Below are 20,118 nucleotides of genomic sequence, written 5' to 3'. Positions count from 1 at the left end.
ACAAGGCAGTCAAATAGAGCACATGTTTAAAGTAGTTTATTCTATAATTTCAAATATCCTTAAAATGAATAGCATATATATATATATACACATATATATATATATATATACACACACACACACGAACAGACATTATCCCCAAAGACAGAACACATTTTAAATTAAGACCCCAACGCACTTGCAAAATGAGAACATAATATTTTGATCTGGCTGTGCAGAGGACACATTTTAAGTTACTTGTATCCATACACTATGCCTTAGAAAAAAATGATCAGAACTTTAGGAAAGGCATTTCAACTCCTTGATATGGGGCAATATTTCTGAATGTGGCATTGAGATTTTTGCCTTTCCCAACTGTACGTTAAGAAGCACATCAAGAAACATTGTGTACATACACACAGAATCAATGTGAAATTCCCCAAACACACTGGATATTTGTGTGATTAATTCTAGGGGATCACATGCATCCAAATATTGAAACTGTGCATTTAATCCCCATCATCATACCTTGTATTAATGTGGTCAGTGAGAACCAACCTGTGTTAGCCTTGTCCCAGATCAGTTTGTGCTCTTTCCAACTCCATTACTGTCATTGTCAAGCCAAACATGTTTGGCACGACGATGAATGACAAGTAGTTGGCATGATAGCACAGACAGACTGGCACTCATTCTAAACCTGTGGATGATTATCATATTTTAGCACATTTGTTTCTAGAAATATTTCATGATGAACCACATCAAAAGAACTGCACATCAAACCTTGTTGACAGGTTGGATGAACCACTGGCTTTTCACATCGTTGTCAATAAGAGGCACTTCTAAAACAAACATGGTTAAATATGTCACTTTTATTTATTTATCTGTGATCGAGACATCGATCATTGCTAGATCTCAATGAGACTCGACGGGGCCATAGCCATGGTTGGATCACCTTGGACGTCCCAACGCCTCGGAGAAAAGGCGAGAAATGTGCTTGTCCTCAATCCTCTCCCATACATTTACTCACGGACCAATCAGCAGAGAGGAACCAAAGAGTTACAGGCTATAACACAAGTGTTTATTCAGGGAAAAGCTGATAAAAAGAACATTAAAAAAACTAAACATTAAGACATGAACGTCCATGAATGTTGTTTATTTTTCTTCCGTGGGCATGAACGCAGCGCTCCAAACCTAAAAGAAGCGAAAATGATGTCTTTCAATGATGAGGGGCGGGACATTCAAAATCAGCACTGATGGGGCGATGTGATGCTGAATTCTAGGAAAAACAAACCAAAGAAATAAAACACATCCACACATGGCTGCATGGGACCTGACGATAATGATAAGCCAGTGAGGACTAAGGCATGACAGGAGAAGGACGAGGATGGTGGGAGTTGGGGGTAGAAGAAAACGAAACCAAGAAATAGCAGATGATAAAAATAAAAATTAAAAAAAAAAAATGGGAGGTACTGTATTAGCAGCAGTTTGTTTTCCTTTTTTTCCCTCTTCCTCTTTAATACTGGAGTCCAGAGGTTGGCTCCAGGTTGGTATGGTTTTTAAGTCCAAAGGAGGGGTCTGTGTGAAGGGGTAGGGTCTGGGGGGGTTACAGGACCTCATCGCTCTCAGCGGTGTGGAGCTGTGTGTCGTCTGCGTTGGTCATACTGCTCTCCTGCGACTCCTCCACCTCAGCTGCTGGGGACAAGGTGGAGGTCAGAGGTCAAAGCATGGCTCCTGACAGTGACTTTTCAGCTTCCTTCTTGACCATATTGGCATTCTCGCCCTAAAATATGTACTTTAATGGTAGACCACTTGGCTACACCTTTCTGGAGTGTTTCACATATACTATTCAAATTCAGAAGTATATTAACTCAAAATGACTTACTACTAGTACTCAATGTTTAATTTTAATTCTGTCAAATAATTTGCATTCCTAAATGATCATGTAACTCATAACAAATGTACAGGTCATTGCCGTCATTAACAGGGAACTAAATGGTTATAGCTATGCATCAGTCTGTCATGGCAGTCACAGTGGTTGTACCTGAGTCATATGGGTAGTCCTCAGTGACAGGCTCCTCGTCGTCAGGGAGGTACCTCTTGTCTATGGCCTCTTTGATCTGATTGTTGGCTCCTTTGGGATCCAGGTCCATGGCCCAGGAGAAGTTCATCAATGCCAAGTGTGTCTGGCCCAGCTTCTTATACACCTGAGGGGAGCAATAGCGAGGAAAGCATATGATTAGAGCAGGACACACCATCCATATGAATACATTCGTAAACTGCCTCAACTTACCCATACCCCTGCACATTGACTCGGTACCCCTTGTATATAGCCTCGTTATTGTTATTTAATTGTGTTACTGTCTCTCCTTTATTTAACACATTTCTTACTTTTTAAAAACTCTGCATTGTTGGTTAAGGGCTTGCAAGTAAGCATTTCACAGTAAGGTCTATCTAAACCTGTTGTATTCGGCGCGTGACATAAAATTTGATGTCAAAAACATATAGCTAGTGCATTGCACAAAGTCAGACTGTATGATATGAGAGGTGAGTGTAAAGTGGTCTATTATTGAGTACGAATATCAAAGTGACAGTAAATTCTTCACTTATAGTCGACTCCTTTCCTCGTAATCCCCACAAAGAAAATAAAGTTTACATTTGCTTACCTTTCCTATTAAAAAGTAAACAAGGGACTCTTTGGGCACTATTTGTTTCAGCTCTTCAAGCTCTTGTAGAGCCGCCTGAAAAGGGAACACACAAAAAACAGTTTTCTTAGACTTAATAAGTAGAAAATGCAGTGAATAATGATAATATTAATATGGAAGAAGAGGAATTGTGCTGAAAAGTAGGCTAGTCAGTGTTCGCTTGTGAAATGCCATATGGACCTACCTTGTACTTTTCATTTGCGAAGAGGATGGAGGCCCTGTGGAATTTGCATAGAGGGTTCTTGGGGTCTATGTTGATCGCTCTATTCAGGGTTTCCAAAGCATGGTCAGACTTCTTCAATGCATGCTGAACCTGTGTGGAAACAGGCAACATGGAGCGAGTTATTGTGCCATAAAGAACATTGGAAATATGACTCAAGTACCAAATGTAAAATACTACAGGCTTTGAAAATAGTAACAATAATAATACATATAATTTATTAAGTATTTTTGTAAGTAATCTGACTGAGTGAGCTGAAATAGACTGAGTGTGGCAGGCCACTCACCACTCCGATGTGGCAGAGGAGCACAGAGCTCTGAGGGTTGATGCTAAGTGCCTTCTTGAAGTGAATCTCTGCCAGGTTGAATTTCTCCTGCTTATAGTAGATCATCCCCAAGCCATACCTGGAGATGGAGGGATGGAGAGGAAAACGAGACAAAGGTGAGGTAAGTGTCTCCCATAATAAATTATTCAATATCAAAATATTACTTTAGCTTTAATTCCTTAGAGACTTTAGATTATTAAGGTAATACAGTGTTGTGTTCGGGAATACCTAAAGCGAGACCAATTCAAGACCAACACTGGATCGAGTCCGAGTCAAGACCGGAGGGTGTCCGAGACAGAGTCAAGACCAGAAAAATGTGAGTCTAATTCAAGACCATGATTGTAATTGTCAAATCACCACCATAAGAGGTCAAAATGTCCAGTATTTTGGGGTTCATATTTCAGAACATATGGATTCTTTAGACATTCAGAATAGTGAAAAAAAAGGCATGCTGAGGGAAAATAGAGCCACTCTACAAATTATTACTAACCCAAACACAGTGGGGAACAACGGGCCTTCTACACCTTCAGAGAAAGGCTAAGGATTAATAAAATAATTATAATAATTTCAATGGTGTTCTGATTTAATCGCTTCAGTTTTTGGGGGATAACGCTGCAGAGAAAAAAAAGATACAACCAGGATTTCTTTGCTGGTCTCTGCGGAGATAAATCTAGCTAACTAAGTCAGCCATTGGCTAGGCCATCAGAAGCTAGATAAATGCATCTGCCATTCAACTGTAATAGGGCAAAATTTGGAGAGACAGTGAAATCAACCAATCACATTGGCTTATTAATGAGTGGGACCGTTTTTACAAAAACATATAGAAACTGCAATTTTTTTAAGGCCAACAGGTCACTGCGCAATAGCGAGCAGTAGATTTCCCACGGTGTAGCTAGCTAGCTTTTGTTGTCGTCTAGTTTGCAGCAGCTGCAGCAGGTGTTATATAAGAGGATGTTGTTGCTAATTTGTTAGCTTCTCCCTTTTCAAGACTAACATTCAACAAGTTACGTTTCAAATAATCATCCTCTGATGAGTGGAACTGTTTATTGCAGCGCGCTTGCTATTAGCCAACTTTTTGAAAATAACTTGTTTTTTATTTAACCAGGTAGGGTAGTTGAGAACAAGTTCTCATTTACAACTGCTACCTGGCCAAAATAAAGCAAAGCAGTGCGACACAAACAAGAGTTACATATGGAATAAACAATCCTACAGTCAATAAGACAATAGACTTTTTTCTATGTACAGTGTGTGCGAATGAAGTAAGATAAAGGAGGTAAGGCAATAAATAGGCCATAGTGTCAAAATAATTACAATTTAGCAATTAAACACTGGAGTGATATATGTGCAAGTAGAGATACTGGGGTGCAAAAGAGCAAAAAAATAAAACAAGTAACAGTATGGGGATGAGGGATTTAGATGGGCTATTTACAAATGGGCTATGTTCAGGTGCAGTGATCTGTGAGCTGCTCTGACAGCTGGTGCTTAAAGTTAGTGAAGGAGATAGCTGGAGACTCCAGCTTCAGTGATTTTTGCAATTTGTTCCAGTCATTGGCAGCAGAGAACTGTAAAGAAAGGCAGCCAAAGGAGGAATTGGCATTAGGGGTGACCAGTGAAATATACCTGCTGGAGCGCGTGCTATGGGTGGATGTTGTTATGGTGACCAATGAGCTGAGATAAGGCGGGGCTTTACCTAGCAAAGATTTATAGATGACCTGGAGCCAGTGGGTTTGGCGACGAATATGAAGCGAGGGCCAGCCAACGAGAGCATACAGGTCGCAGTGGTGGGTAGTATATGGGGCTTTGGTGACAAAACGGATGGCACTGTGATAGACTGCATCCAATTTGCTGAGTAGAGTGTTGGAGGCCATTTTGTAAATTACATCGCCAAAGTCAAGGTTCGGCAAGATAGTCAGTTTTACGAGGGTAAGGATGCTTCGTTGCGAAATAGGAAGCCGATTCTAGATTTCATTTTGGATTGGAGATGCTTAATGTGATTCTGGAAGGAGAGTTTACAGTCTAACCAGACACCTAGGTATTTGTAGTTGTCCAGATATTCTAAGTCAGAACCATCCAGAGTAGTGATGCTGGACGGGCGGGCAGCGATCGGTTGACGAGCATGCATTCAGTTTTACTTGCATTTAAGAGCAGTTGGAGGCCACGGAAGGAGATTGTGTGAAACAGTGTTGCATTTAAAATGGAACTGACAGCATTTTAGCAATATGAAATCTTATACACATCTGTTCATATACACACACCAGGAAGAATGACACTTATAAAACATTTTTAAAAAACTATTCTGACAAATTATTAGAATGTTTTATTAGAACGTATACTAAGGCATTTGTGAAAATTATATAGCAATATAAAGTGGGAAAGCAGCCGTGCGTTTAGACAGACCGGTGCGCTATAGCCAATCAGAACTACAGTAGACCTTTATACAAACAAGCCATTTGCCACATGGGCCTGCAATCCTTCACTTTGAACTGGTCTGTGTTTACAGGCAGTTGTAACAGCGCAATTTTAGATCATTAGAACACATTCGCCAAAAGCCACAAAATACACCAGAATGGATTTCTGCAAATATGTAAAACATCACGGTCATAACGTGGCATTTGGGAACTTTTAATTTCTATTGATCAAACAACCATGAAAAGGTAGGCTCTCTCTACCTCAGTTATGCACATCAACAAGATCAACAACTACTGCTAGCCAGAGCAAGATACAATCTAACGAAGGAACATTAGATAAACACTCTGAAACGTTTTCAGCTAAACAATGGGGAATTGTGCCCTCGTTCTTCTGCAGCTTGCCTGCCAATGCATGCTTGTACCAACCAAGCACCTAAGCACACCTCACTGACCATTTTACTCGACATAGCAGAGCTGGTTACATGTTATCTAGAGTGTTCTTGACTAACTATGACTTTTTGCCTACGTTTACTGACACGTTCATATTCAGCAGGTGTTGTGCGTTCGTAAATTCAGTTCCACGCTCTGGCACACTCAGACGAGAGTGCTCTGAAATCGGAGTAGAAAGCCAGGGTGAATTTGCGAATGCAAGAGATATGGTAACTATGCTAAGTCGTTCAAGTTCTTGCTAGCTAACCAAATAACACCTGCATCTCTAGCTTTGTATAGCCACGAAAAAACGATATTAAGGGAAAATATTGTCACTCACTCCTCCGATGGCATGTTCGGCTCCATGTTTTTAGCTTGCTACATAAATAGATACGCTAGCCTATTCGCCACGTTATGACTGACTTGTAATCCTTGCTGGTTTGATTATATTGACATTCCCTACCTTAGTTACATTCATCCATTTTTATATTGAGTCATTGAAACAATGCATCCCAAATGGAGGCAGCAAACAATGTACCAGGACAGCTGTGATTTACTGCCTGATAAATATTTTTGGGATTACCAAGAAATGCATTGGTGAATTATATGAATCATGCATTGAACTGTATCCAACTATTCTGCCAACAATGCCTTATTTGACTTGACATTCCATGACGTAAACTATAACACATTTTTTAAAACCTCTTATACAGTTGGTTTTGTAGCATAAACTGGGAATTAGATTTTTTTTTTACTGATATTATGATTGTTTCATATCTGCAAAGTAGTTAAAATGCTGTAAGTCCCCTTTAAAAACTTTAGGCTACCGGTTGGTTACTTTGTGTGCTAAACGTGAAATGTTTTTTTGCAATGAGAAATAGTTGTAGTAAATTTTGATTGAGAAAAGCTTAATGGTTGTGTTTTTATATTCTAATGATTGGGACCTACTGGCTTATTATGTCCGAGTTTATCCTTTAACATCATGTTGCGTGACTGCTGTCTTTCCATCAGCCCTATGCAGTGTGGTAGTGGTGCCTGGAGAAGTCAGTATACTCTAATTTTTCCAAAACGTTCCCAATTGGCCCACCCAGTGAAGGAAAGACTCCCTTTGTGAAAAATCTTGTTTTCCTATAGATTTCAGATTCTCTCTCAAAAATCACACTTTTTTTGTTTGTTGAAAAAAAATATATATATATGTCTAAGTCCACAACAATGCTTAAACCACATCAATCTGATTGGATGGGCCTGTCAGGGCCTGGCTCCCCAGTGGGTGGGCTTCTGACAACCCAGGCTCATCCATGTCTACACCCCGATGCAAACAATTGCGCATCACAAATAGCCAACTAACCAACACTTCAGACTAAACCTTTTCAATACCTGGTTTGCATACCCATTGTTGCCTTAGTTAGCATTTACTAGTAGATATGTTGAAACGTCTGTCCTACCCTACCAGCTACCAATGTCATTCTTCTGTGAGCTACTCCATGCCAAAACCAGTTGACAGCTTCACACTCTTGCTGCCTGCAGATGATATTCCTCTGAAACTAGGCATGTGCGGCGCGCATGTGAATATATTTCATGTGCTTTGCGATTGTGTAGGCTACTTTTTACACGATTTCTCTATTGTACTATATAATTGATAAGTCTTAAAATTGCCACTACACTACTTTGATAGGCATCAGTAGGGATTAAGTAGTGAGTATAAGCAATGCCCACTGAAAAACAACTTGGTATAGGGTTTAAACCTGCCTATACCCTCCACTACACCACTGGCCCTTTGTGTGTACAAAGACAGCTATAGTATTACCGTTGCGGTCTTTTCAGAATCACGAACCTGTCACACACTGAAGGCCTATAAGTCTGCCACTGCTCAAACATGTCTATAATAGATATAAAGGCTGTTAAGATATTAATGTTGGCCTGGCGAAGCGGTTTTACGCGCTGGCTGAACGGAAGCTGATAATTATGAGTGTTTTACTCTGCTGGTCTTGGGAAAAAAATTACAGGTCCTCACTGTCCGAGACAAGACCGAGTACAAATGTATCCAAGAACTCAATATGTGGTCTCGAGATCGGACTGGAGTACTACGACATGGAGGTAATAAAATAACATAGTATGGTAATCTAATAAACATGAGCATTTTCATCTATTACGATTGTAGTTCAGATTTTGTCACATCCACTATCACTCCAAGTTTGTCCACTAACTTACCAGGCATTGTAGTGGCGTGTGTTGACTCTGATGGCGTTACGGAAGCAGGCCAGAGCCTTCTCCAGCTCCTCTGTGAGGACAAACTCATGGCCTAGCAGCGTGTAGGCGTAGGCAAAGCCCGGATTCACCTGGATGGCACGCTGGAAGAACTTAATGGCTATGTCATGCTCCCTCTGCAGACTGAAACAGTTACCAGCCACGCACCACGCCTAAGGGGACAAAGATAGAGTGCGTTGGGGAGGAGGGAGGGAATATAAGGAGAGAAAAGGGTATGAGTAATGATAGAAATAGGAGCAAAATAAACAAAAATAGAATCACTTGTAAGCATTTCCCAATGGAAAAGTCTCAATTGAACGTACTTTTTAGTCCAGGACTAGACATGTGGATACGGTACATGCAACTGTTTGTCCCAGTGTGTTATTTAACTACGTACCTCTGGTGAATTCTTGTCCATGTCGGTGAGGTCTTTGGACAGGGCCGACAGGGCCACGTCCTTCTGCAAGTGCCACAGTGTGGTGGAGTAAATCTCCATGCCCTCCACTCGGTAGCTCTCGATGCGCCGCACCTCCGAGAAGATCCTCTCCGCCTGCAGGAAGGGGAAAGGAGGCAAAGAGTGAGAAGTTTCTAACCGAGCCATTGAGAAGTAGCAAAAGCCACCATACGCAGCCATCGACCACTCTTTGCATCCAATTGACAATCTTCACCCTGTGAAATTGTAGTAAGGATAGGAGTACATCTAGCTTCAGATGCCCACAATCCGTTTTAGGTATAATAAGAATGGCGCTGAAGGAGATGGCTGCCGTTTTACGATCCCGTAACCAATTGTGCATATATTTTTTTTGTGTAATTTGTAACTTATTTTGTACATAATGTTTTTGCCACCGTGTCTTATGACCGAAAAGAGCTTCAGGACAGCGATTACTCACCCCGTACTGGAGGAATATTTTTTCTTCAACGAGTCGGACAGGAAGGATTTACTTCAGACGCCCGACAAGGCCCTCGTCCCAGTCATTTGCAGGAGAAAGAGACGGAGGTATCAAGGACGAAGGTCCGGATGCCTTGTTAGGATCCGTCGCCGAGAGGGTAATCTACCTTTACCATCAGTCCTATTAGCCAACGTACAATCAATCGATAATAAAATAGACGAACTACAATCACGTATATCCTACCAACGGGACATTCAAAACTAATATCTTATGTTTCACCGAGTAGTGGCTGAACAACGACATAAATAACATACAGCGGGTGGGTTTTACGCTTTTCGGCAGGATAGAACAGTGGCCTCTGGTAAGACAAGGGGTGGCGGTCTATGTATATTTGTAAACAACAGCTGGTGCACGAAATCTAAGGAAGTCTCAAGGTTTTGCTCGCCTGAGGTAGAGCATCTCATGATAAGCTGTAGACCACACTATTTACCAAGAGAGTTTATCTGTATTTTTCGTAGCTGTCTATATACCACCACAAAACAATGCTGGCACTAAAACCGCACTCAATGAGCTGTATACCGCCATAAGCAAACAGGAAAATGTTCATCCAGAGATGGCGCTCCTAGTGGCCGGGGACTTTAATGCAGGGAAACTTAAATCTTACCTCATTTCTACCAGCATGTTAAATGCGCAACCAGAGGGGATTTGTATTTTTTAATAACTCTACACCACCTTTACTCCACACACAGAGACACGTACAAAGCTCTCCCTTGCACTCCACTTGACAAATCTGACCATAATTCTATCCTCCTGATTCCTGCTTACAAGCAAAAACTAAAGCAGGAAGCACCAGTGACTGCAATAAGAAAGTGGTCAGATGAAGCAGATGCTAAGCTCCAGAACCGTTTTGGTAGCACAGACTGGAATATGTTCTGGGATTCTTCCGATGGCATTGAAGAGTACACCACATCAGTCAATAAGTGCATCGATGACGTCGTCCCCACAGTAACTGTACCCCACCAAGAAGCCATGGATTAAAGGGAAACATCCACACTGAGCTAACGGGTAGAGCTTCCGCTTTCAAGAAGCGGGATTCTAACCCAGAAGCTTATAAGAAACCCCGCTATGCCCTACGACGAACCATAAAACAGGCAAAGCGTCAATATAGGACTAAGAAAGGCTTCTTGACAGCTTCTACCCCCAAGCCATAAGACTCCTGAACAGCTAATCAAAGGACTACCCAGACCCCTCTTTTACACTGCTGCTGCTCTCTGTTATTATATATGCATAGTCACTAACTCTACCTACATGTACATATAACCTCGACTAACCGGTGCCCCGCACATTGACTCTGTACCGGTACCCGCTGTATATAGCCACACTATTGTTATTTTACTGCTGCTGTTTTATTATTTGTTACTTTTATATATAAAAGTAAGTATCTTTTTTACTGAACACTTTTTTCTTAAAGCATTTCACTGTAAGGTCTTCACCTGTTGTATTCGGCGCATGTGACAAATAAAATGTGATTTGATTTGAAAAGGTGAACCTAGCAAAAGAAGGTCCTCCCTTACCTGCATGTATTCGGCCAGCTCAAAGTGGGCCCTGCCGATCTGTCCCAGGACCCACCCTGTGTTGTAGTGATGGGAGGGCAGCTGGCTCAGGATGCTGATGGCCTCTTTACAGTTGTAAGAGCAGAGGGCCAGGTACCCCCGGCCGATGTCTCGCATCAGCGACATCAGGCCATCTGGAACACAGAGGGGAAAGAGGGGTTGGAGATGTGAAGGCATCTTTGTAAGGACATTGTTCCATTGTGTTTGTCATAGCTAAAGTATGACAAGGTGGCTAAGACTATAGAAATGTATTACAATTATAACAGCAACTCAAAAAAAGTCAGAAAACTACTGCATTACTTTGACATAATTTGTTTAATGGCAGTGTCACTGCTGCTGAGCTACGTCTCAGCTACGTCTCAGCGTCTGAGCTACGTCTGAGCTCAACATCTTGATATGGTCAGGTAAAGACTCATTGAATTTAAAGTCAATGTCTGAGAATTCATTCTAACAGTGTCCCAACTCACCTGCAGCAGCCTTCTGCAGACTGAAGGCCTGGAACTGAGGTGAGCCCATACTGACTTTCCCCTCTGTCATGGACGAGTCCAGCTTGAGTATCTCAATGCTCTCGTTCAGGTTGGATGGGGTGATGCCTCCCTTGCCCGTTTTTGACTTGGTCTTCCGGTTGGGGATTTTGGTGGGGAACTTCATTTTCAGCTTCTTGCTGTTCTCCTGTTGAGGAATGCATGTTTGTTTGTGTTTAGCATCTCAAAGACCTCTGCTAACGTCAGATGCATGTCTGCCCCCCCCCCCCTCGCTTTTGATATTTGGTACTGACAGAGTACTTTTTGTTTTCCTGGTTAAAAAGATGCACCACAAATCCTACTGTCCATCTCAATCCCAGTATTTGGTTATTTGTTTAAAGTAAAAATCCACTCAAACTATATTTTGGTATTTGTTTCATTAGTCCACTGTTGATAATACCATAATAGTCCCATAATGTTTTGAATATCAGCAGTCAAGTTTAAGATATTGGAAAGTGTCACTTCTCAGATCATCATGATGCATTTTGAATTAAAAAAATTCCCAAAGGAGTCTCTGCTACGTTACCTTGGCAGTAGAGCTGGCACTGGTGAAGAGTCTGGAGCTCCGTCTGGGCTGCACGTTGGGGGGAGCAGCGATGGTGGGGCTCAGCACTTGAGGCGTAGTACTACAGTAGGCACAGAAAAACGGTTATCAGGCCTTCATACTTAGACAACCATAAGCACAGAGAACACTAACGCCATGAGTGACATTTCAAGTTTAAAGCACAACACTTAACTCAAAACAAGTATGGATCACAATTTCATAACATTAACACAATTTCACCTTGCATGAATTCTCACTGAAAATGAACAAGTATTGTGAGTACAGCTGTCTTTTTTGGCAACATCTCTGCATTTCCATACTGTAAACATGGGCCTTGTAAATGAGCACATACCTGGTCTGTGGGGGGGCAGTGGTCTGAGTTTGGTTGAAGGGGATAGGGATGACCTCCCTGCTGTTACCGCTCTGTGCAAACACTGACTTCGTCCCCACCTGACTGATTCTCGCGACAGACTGAAGAGAGGAAAGTGGGAACAAGCTGTTAAAAAATGTCAAACAAAACATCTGACCGCCTTCATTGTTCAATCCATCACTGAAATTAAAAGGAATCTCCTCTGAAGTTAAAATGTTTTCTACTCAGATTGCATAGATCCATTTTTACACACAGCATGTTGCTCTTCGATCAACACTCCAAATAGGAGAGCCACATAACAGTTGGCATGTTGTCTTCATTATAGCGATGACGCATGCATACCTTCTTTGGTGGGACTCCGGGAGGGGGCGGCTCCATCCCCGAGCCACTGTGAGAGTAGTTCTGAAGATATAAGGGTTCCCCTGGGCTGGGCTCCAGGGGCAAGATTCCAAAACTGGGAATAAGATCAAATGGATTCTCAGTATAAAAATATACATTGTTGACGTATTCAGCTCTGTATAATTTTGCATATCATCCATTTTGCCATTTACATCCAGTTATAGTACCAGAGAAGCCTGTAACGCAGGTAGAAAAGACCACACAGAACAAAGCCGTCGTAGGAGGACAAAGGCTGGAAAGCAGTAACCAACAAGTCCTCTGAAGCCAGTTATCATTACAGTCTCCCTAATTACAGACTAGTGGACAATGGAGCTGGAGGATGAATGAATGAGAGACCAAAACGCATGTCTCTATCATAATCCATTCCAAAAAGTTATTGGAGTTTTCACCCTTGTAGGTTGGCCAAAATTAGGGTGACTAAAACAATGGAGGCCAGAGAAGAAGTGGTCAAAATACAAGAAAATAGCATTGCGTCAGCTAGGCTGGATGCTGTGAGAATGAAGGCAAATTGAAAGACCCCACTGAAAGATTCAGAACATTAATAATCATATTTGTCTTGGTAAAATGTATCTTATATCATAAGTGAAATTTCATCATCAAAGCACCTTTTTCACCCCACTCGACACCCTACATAATGACACTGTAAATGTAGTCGAAGAAGGAAACGTGGGAGTGCCTCAACACAAAGGGAATACACGCCACACTCAAAATACCACACGACACGTATGAGCAGATTGACACAGGCACGCGTCATCTAGCCACTTATGATAAAAACAGCCCAACACAATGGAGCCTCTACTGAGAAAAAACACCTCATATGTGAGTGTACGGGGTGAGACCAGTACCTGGGTGTGAGGGGGCTGAGTGCTGCCGGTCCTCCCAGTAGACTGCGCCCACTCTTGGGTTTGTTCTGCACTTGTTTGGACAGCAGGGAGCCCCCTGTCCCCAGAGGCCCTACGGTGTCCGGTGAGATGAGGGACGAGTCGATGTAGGACATGGTGGAGTCTGTGTTCAGAGACGAGTACTTGGAAGACTCCAGGTTCAGTCTGTTTAATTCCTACAGGGGAGGGAAAGGGAACGAGACAAGGGTTGTTAGTTCTTCTGTACACATTTGGTTAGACAGGTTATTGGGGGGGGGGGGGGGGGGGCTAATCGCGCTCTAGCGATTCCTTGTGGCAGGCCGGGCGCCTGCAGGCTGACCTCGGTCATCAGGTGAGCGGTGTTTCCTCCGACACATTGGTGTGGCTGGCTTCCGGGTTAAGCGGGCGGAAGACACATGACTCGACCTTCGCCTCCCGAGCCGTTGGGGAGTTGCAGCGATGAGACAAGATCGAAATTGGAGAGAAACACACACACACAATACAAATAAGAATTGGAGGTCCACAACAATGCTTAAACATCAGGAGACATAGTAGAATAATAGTAAAGACATCAAAACTATGAAATAACACATGTTGAATCATGTAGTAACCAAAAACGTTTTCAACAAATCAAAATATATTTTAGGTTCTTCAAACTAGTCACCCTTTGCGTTGACAGCTTTGCACACTCTTGACATTCTCTCAACCAGCTTCACCTGGAATGCTTTTCCAACAGTCTTGAAGGAGTTCCCACATATGCTGAGCACTTGTTGGCTGCTTTTCCTTCACTGTTCAGTCCAACTCATCCCAATTGGGTTGAGGTCGGGTGATTGTGGGGGCCAGGTCATCTGATGCAGCACTCCATCACTCTCCTTCTTGGTCAAATTGCCCTTACACAGCCTGAGGGTGTGTTTTGAGTCATTGTCCTATTGAAAACAAATGATAGTCCCACTAAGCGTATCGCTGCAGAATGCTGTGGTAGCAATGCTGGTTAAGTGTGCCTTGAATTCTAAAATCACTAACAGTGTCATCAGCAAAGCACTCCCACACCATCGCACATGGCAGTTGGAACCAAAAATCTCAAATTTGGACTCATCAGACCAAAAGGACAGATTTCCACCAGTTTGCTCGTGTTCCTTGGCCCAAGCAAGTCTCTTCTTATTATTGGTTTCCTTTAGTAGTGGTTTCTTTGCAGCAATTCGACCATGAAGGCCTGATTCACACAGTCTCCTCTGAACAGTTGATGTTGAGATGTGTTACTTGAAAATGTGAAGTATTTGTTTGGGCTGCAATTTCTGAGGCTGGTAACTCTAATGAACTTATCCTCTGCAGCAGAGGTAACTCTGGGTCTTCCTTTCCTGTGGTGGTCCTCATGAGAGTCAGTTTCATCATAGCGCTTGATGGTTTTTGCAAATACACTTGAGAAACTTTCAAAGTTCATAATTTTCTGGATTGACTGACAACTGAAATGCATACCAGGTGACTACCTCATGAAGCTGGTTGAGAGAATGCCAATAGTGTGCAATGCTGTCATCAAGGCAAAAGGTGGAAGAATCTCAAATCTATTTTGATTTGTTGAACAATTTTTTGGTTACTACATGATTTCATGTGTTATTTCATGGTTTGATGTCTTCACTATTATTCTACAATGTAGAAAATAGTACAAATAAAAGAAAAACCCTTGAATGAGTAGGTGTTCAAATTTGACAAGTCCCCATAAGAATAAGTTTACCGTTACACCCAGAGTGTTCTCAGATCACATTCTTCCATAGTCCCAACCCCTGACCAAAAACCAGATCAAACACTCATCTTGATACCAATGCAATCCAAGCCATCATTATAAAGAGAGCCAAACCTGGCTGTAAAAAAATATGGATGACAGGAATACTGGGTTTAAATGGACAGGGGGAGGGAGAGTCGAAGGGACGTACTAAGGTGTCCTGGGGCGTCTCCATGAGCACCGTGTCCACCTGGCGGTGGGGCATGTTGTGGCCTGGCGTGTGGGCGGGGCTGATGGGGAGCAGGGAAGGGGCTCCACTCCCGCCGCTGAAGCACTGCAGGGACGTTAGTCTGAAGATCTGCTCCGGGTCCGGACGATCGCCTGACAAAGATACAGGGTAATATAATCAGCTTAAGAACAGGGGGAGGGAATAGAGAGTGGATTTGAGCCTGAGCACTGGTCAGGGAATTAGATTTGGTTCTGCCATCATGCATGGGATTAGGAACCGTGTAAATTTCCCTTTTTTGTCTTACTATGACAAGTGAATCAAACTATTGTTCATGCAAATACATATTCTATCATCTTCACATGCATTATATAACTAACTACCCCCACCCACCCTAGCTGATTGACTGACTCACCGATCTGACAGAGGGACTCAAAGGGAGACCACAGGAAAGGATTCATACTCAGGCTCTTCTGATAACATTCCGAACCTTTAGCCAGACGATCTGTTTTGCTGCACACAGAAGAAAGTTATTCTCGATATTGACTGATGCATGTGGGTGACAGGCACACACGTGCAATCACACAACAAAACACATTGCACCTGGTCACGTTAATCTAATTTAGAACATTCCAGCTAATATCTTTGCCAGGATTAGCTTGTTTCTGTACCTCAAATCTAATGTATAAGAGGAAGTAACCACTCACTGGGCATTTATGGTTCTATTACAGTTACACATGTTAGATACCAGAGCAATTACTTTTGCTTAAACGCTACACTGGTTTTCTTGACATCACACAGTAATAATGCAACAGCACTGTGAAATATACCAGAATACCACGTTGTTGTTTAGAGTCTGATTTCTGAGATGGATACACTTTAGAAATTGAGACAACAGTATTTTGATTGTGATTCATGCATGTCTAAATTGTAACATGATGTTCATGACTAAGTGATAAATGCTCAGACATTCTAGCCCACTGGCTGAGCTTACATCATGTTCTAAATACGGTATCTCTGTAGAAAGGGACACATCCTCTGCTTAGGAGGCTGCTGCAGCCCCCTGCTGCATTCAAATAGTCCATTTGAATTGACCAAGGTAACATCCAAATATCATTAACTGACATGCCTCCTCTCCAATTCATTAGCAACACCATGGGAAGCTGAATAAACAAAGTTTTCTGCGGGATACAATAAATGTGTCCATCTCAACAAACAAACATCAAGGCACTGCTACGCCCAACCCTCTTCACTAGGGTACAATGTCTATCACTCAGTTGCATAGTAAAACATTAGGTATTGCTATGTGATAGCTAGCACACAAGTAATCAGCTCTCAATTGAAAACATTCCCAGAACATGCTTTAGATTGTTAACCAATGAAGTAATGAACATGGTTATCCTACCAATAGATTTGCCCCAACAGGGATAATGTGAAACAGGCAGAATCTCCAAACTCTGTGACGATATCCTCCTGGCTCTTCTGTTTGTTCAGGACCCCCCCTGTCAGGATCTGCTCTCCCTCTGCAAGCCTGGGAAGAGAAGAGGACCGGACCACTGATGTGAGCATACGGGGGTCAAAGAGTAGGGGAACTATCCAGGCCTCTTGTCCTCGGACTGGCCCTCTTTAATCCTTGTTTGAGGAAATATTGTATTCAATTCTTGCATGACAGATGAGCAAGACCCTAAATCCATTTGGCTGCAGTATGCAGCATGGCCAAGAACAAAATATGTTGGCACTCTGGATTCAAAGCATGCACAATGTCATAGCTAGGAGGCCTAAAACATCAGAAACAAAATAACATCATTACTTGCTCAGTTCTACACAGCACTTGGCGAGGAGGTATTTGCATTGTGGCGTTGTGCAGCTGTGCCCCTTGAGAAGGCGGTATGCCTTGTAGGCCTTTCCCGAACGATAGTAGCATGTGGCTAACAGAAAGAGGGCCTCCTCCGAATGCACTGTGAGAAGGATAAGAGATGCATCCAAATAATGCATAATTTAAATGAACATGCATACATACAGATACATACCCTGACACACACACACAATCTCATTCCCAGATGACTAGGAGTTATAAATATAAATGTTATTCATTTGGCTCTGACATTTTCAGACTTGCACTGACAGCATTAGATTCCTTTTGGCATGTGACGAAGGTTCATACCTGATGTGTTATTTTGAACGACTCACGTCTACGCTATAGCCTAATAGTCCACTGCAGTGTTGTGCGTTCCACATTAAAGCAACAGCAGCCTACAGGCTATTCTATAAGAAATGACAATGTCTTCTAAAACCTGTTTTGCATGTGTCAGTCAGGCCCCACAAGCCACCATCATGTCAAACCCTTTTAGGAGTATCTGTATGGATTAAAGGAATCCGATGGAACTGTACAGCTGTCAGCACAGCAAGCTGGAACAGGAGGTGCTCAGGTCTGCTGCAGCATGGACAGGATCTTCTCAAGACAAGATGGATAGATTTCATTACCTTCAGCATAGAGTCTCTCAGCCAGGAACACGGCATCTCGGTAGGCATAGTGGTTTAATGCATGCCAAACAGCAGCCTAGACACAGGGAGAAAAACAAACACATAATGCCATGTCTCCCATTTCCCCTATCTGCATCTCTACATATTGCCACATAGCCTACTGTGATTGATCTGGTGGTGGCCTAATCAGTCAATAAGCACATGCGTTGATAACATTCTTTGAATACAAAGCTTGCAGCTTATTATAGCAGACTATTCCATGTTATGGCTGGCTGTTAGCTAGATGGCTATGAAATGTTGACACAGCAAAAAACCATTAGCTAGCTACATTCGACTGGCAGGCAATGCTAGTGAAAAAAAAAATGTGTCCAGGGTTTAGGCGAAATCCAGTTGTTCGTGGCAAGTGTCAAACATTTAGCTAACGTTATTTCATCGTTCGAAATCAATACCAACATCTGTGGGCATAGGATAACGTAGCAATGTAACTAACTATGTTAGTTGCGGTAACGTTACTTGGCTAGGTCAGATCTGAATATTTAAGGTTACGGTAGCTGGCAAGTGGCTAACGTTAGCTGCATCAAATGTTCAACAAACGCCATGTCAATGCCGGCAGCAGTTATCCATGTAGCTAGCTAGCACTGTGTAGTTAGCTAACTAGCCAGTGGTTTTCAATTCAGCTGTCAAATGACCATTTACTATACAACCTGAAATAACTGTTACACCTTGGATGACATGTTAGCTAACTTACTAGTATCTAACTTAGCTTAACGACTTTAGCGTTTGCTAATGTTATGCTGCAGAGAAAGAACGACATTGGAATAATGTTAAACATCAATCTGATCAGCTGTAATGTTTAGCTAACTAACTTAATTTAGATAACGTTATCTGGAAAAACTCACTTTACTGTCATAGTTTAAGTTAGCTAATTACTAACGTTAGCAAGTTATATGTCTAACCATCTAATAGAGTTTGCCAGTAGCTAACTAGTTTGCTAAAATTAACCAGATAATTCAAGACAAACCTTGCATAACTAACGTTAACGTTACTGAGTTAACGTAGCTAGTTAGCTAAATATGGCTAATGACTGAGCACCTACTTCAGTTAAGTTACCTGGCACCTACCGCTAATTTCAGATACCTGGCTGACAGTGGCAGTTCGAAAGAGTACCCCCTGTGTAGTAACGTTGTATATTGAATAACAGGTACTAGTTTTTGACAACGAAGCAACTATTCAGGGAATGCTAGCTGGCTAGGCCAAACATTTGTTTTCAGGCCTCGGTGTAGCAGTAGTGAATCTTTCTGGTAGGGAGGGAACAGTGCAAGCCACAATACATCCCTCTTGTCCTGCATGTGACAGTTTTCTTCTTGGTATAGCAAACTGCTTCGTTACCTGAACAGGTTCCTGCAGCACCGTCATTCCGTTGTCAGGCTCCTTCTCTCGTCCACTGTTTTTTGTTTCTCTCTTTCTTCAGTTCCTTTCTTAGTTCAGTATCCAGGCCAGAAGTAGCTCTGAAGATTTGAACACAACGACCGTTACCGACCATGCCGAAAGCTCCCGAACATATCCGAAACAGATGCGAAAGTATCAGCATACGAATAGAATCGAAGACTAGCGTAAATAACCGAAACAGTCATTAGCTGAAATAGAAACTCGTGTATAAACCATAGAGACAGATAGGACTCATCTTTATACCTGTGCCATTGCAACCTTGTGTCAGATAATTTCGTCTAATTCTGTAAGTAAAACCGAGACACTACATTTAGTATGATATGTTACGTTTCATATGGTATGTATTAATTTGTGATGTCATGTTACGAAATGCAATTCCTATAATATGTCACTAATTTTGTAAACGTATGGTATGTTACACATTCCAATTTGTTGTTGCTAACGTTAGCTAGGCTAGGGGTTGGGGTTAGGGTTAAGGTTAGGAGTTAGCTAAAAGGGTTAGCTAACACGCTAAGTATTTGCAAAGTAGCTAAAAAGTAATAAGTAGTTGCGAAGTTGCTAAAATTCTAAAGTTGTCCATGATGAGAATCGATCACACAACCTCAAATCAAATGTTATTTGTCACATACACGTGTTGAGCACCCCTTTCATTTTTGCCTTAACAGGGCTTGACATTAACTTTTTTAGCCACTTGTAAGTAGGACAGATTTTATACTTGTCTGAATGCTC

General features: G+C 42.1%; 1 protein-coding gene across 3 annotated transcripts; it reads right to left on the bottom strand.

The window, feature by feature from the left end:
- Nucleotides 1-828: 828 nt before the first annotated feature.
- On the bottom strand, nt 829-19,535 carry LOC115196412 (cell division cycle protein 27 homolog). Of its 3 annotated transcripts, XM_029757233.1 has the most exons (19): nt 19,330-19,535; nt 17,941-18,016; nt 17,267-17,414; nt 16,862-16,987; nt 15,872-15,969; nt 15,442-15,611; nt 13,496-13,707; nt 12,594-12,705; nt 12,234-12,352; nt 11,864-11,963; nt 11,281-11,485; nt 10,775-10,947; nt 8,708-8,860; nt 8,275-8,483; nt 3,188-3,305; nt 2,866-2,994; nt 2,643-2,717; nt 2,021-2,183; nt 829-1,668 (listed from the first exon to the last, which is right to left on the bottom strand). In XM_029757233.1, the coding sequence occupies exons 1-19, from the start codon at nt 19,354-19,356 to the stop codon at nt 1,583-1,585; spliced, it is 2,499 nt and encodes an 832-aa protein (XP_029613093.1). In that variant the 5' UTR covers nt 19,357-19,535; the 3' UTR covers nt 829-1,582. The 3 variants fall into 3 exon arrangements, with proteins under 3 accessions (XP_029613093.1, XP_029613101.1, XP_029613110.1); XM_029757241.1 differs by lacking the exons at nt 17,941-18,016; nt 19,330-19,535 and having other exon boundaries at nt 17,271-17,345; XM_029757250.1 differs by lacking the exons at nt 15,442-15,611; nt 15,872-15,969; nt 16,862-16,987; ... (1 more) ...; nt 17,941-18,016; nt 19,330-19,535 and adding an exon at nt 13,851-13,902.
- Nucleotides 19,536-20,118: the final 583 nt, after the last annotated feature.

Source organism: Salmo trutta, chromosome 1 (assembly GCF_901001165.1).
Source record: "Salmo trutta chromosome 1, fSalTru1.1, whole genome shotgun sequence".
Taxonomy (NCBI): Eukaryota; Metazoa; Chordata; class Actinopteri; order Salmoniformes; family Salmonidae; genus Salmo; species Salmo trutta.
Note: the sequence above shows the minus strand (reverse complement) of the source record. Positions and strands in the feature narration are given on the sequence as shown.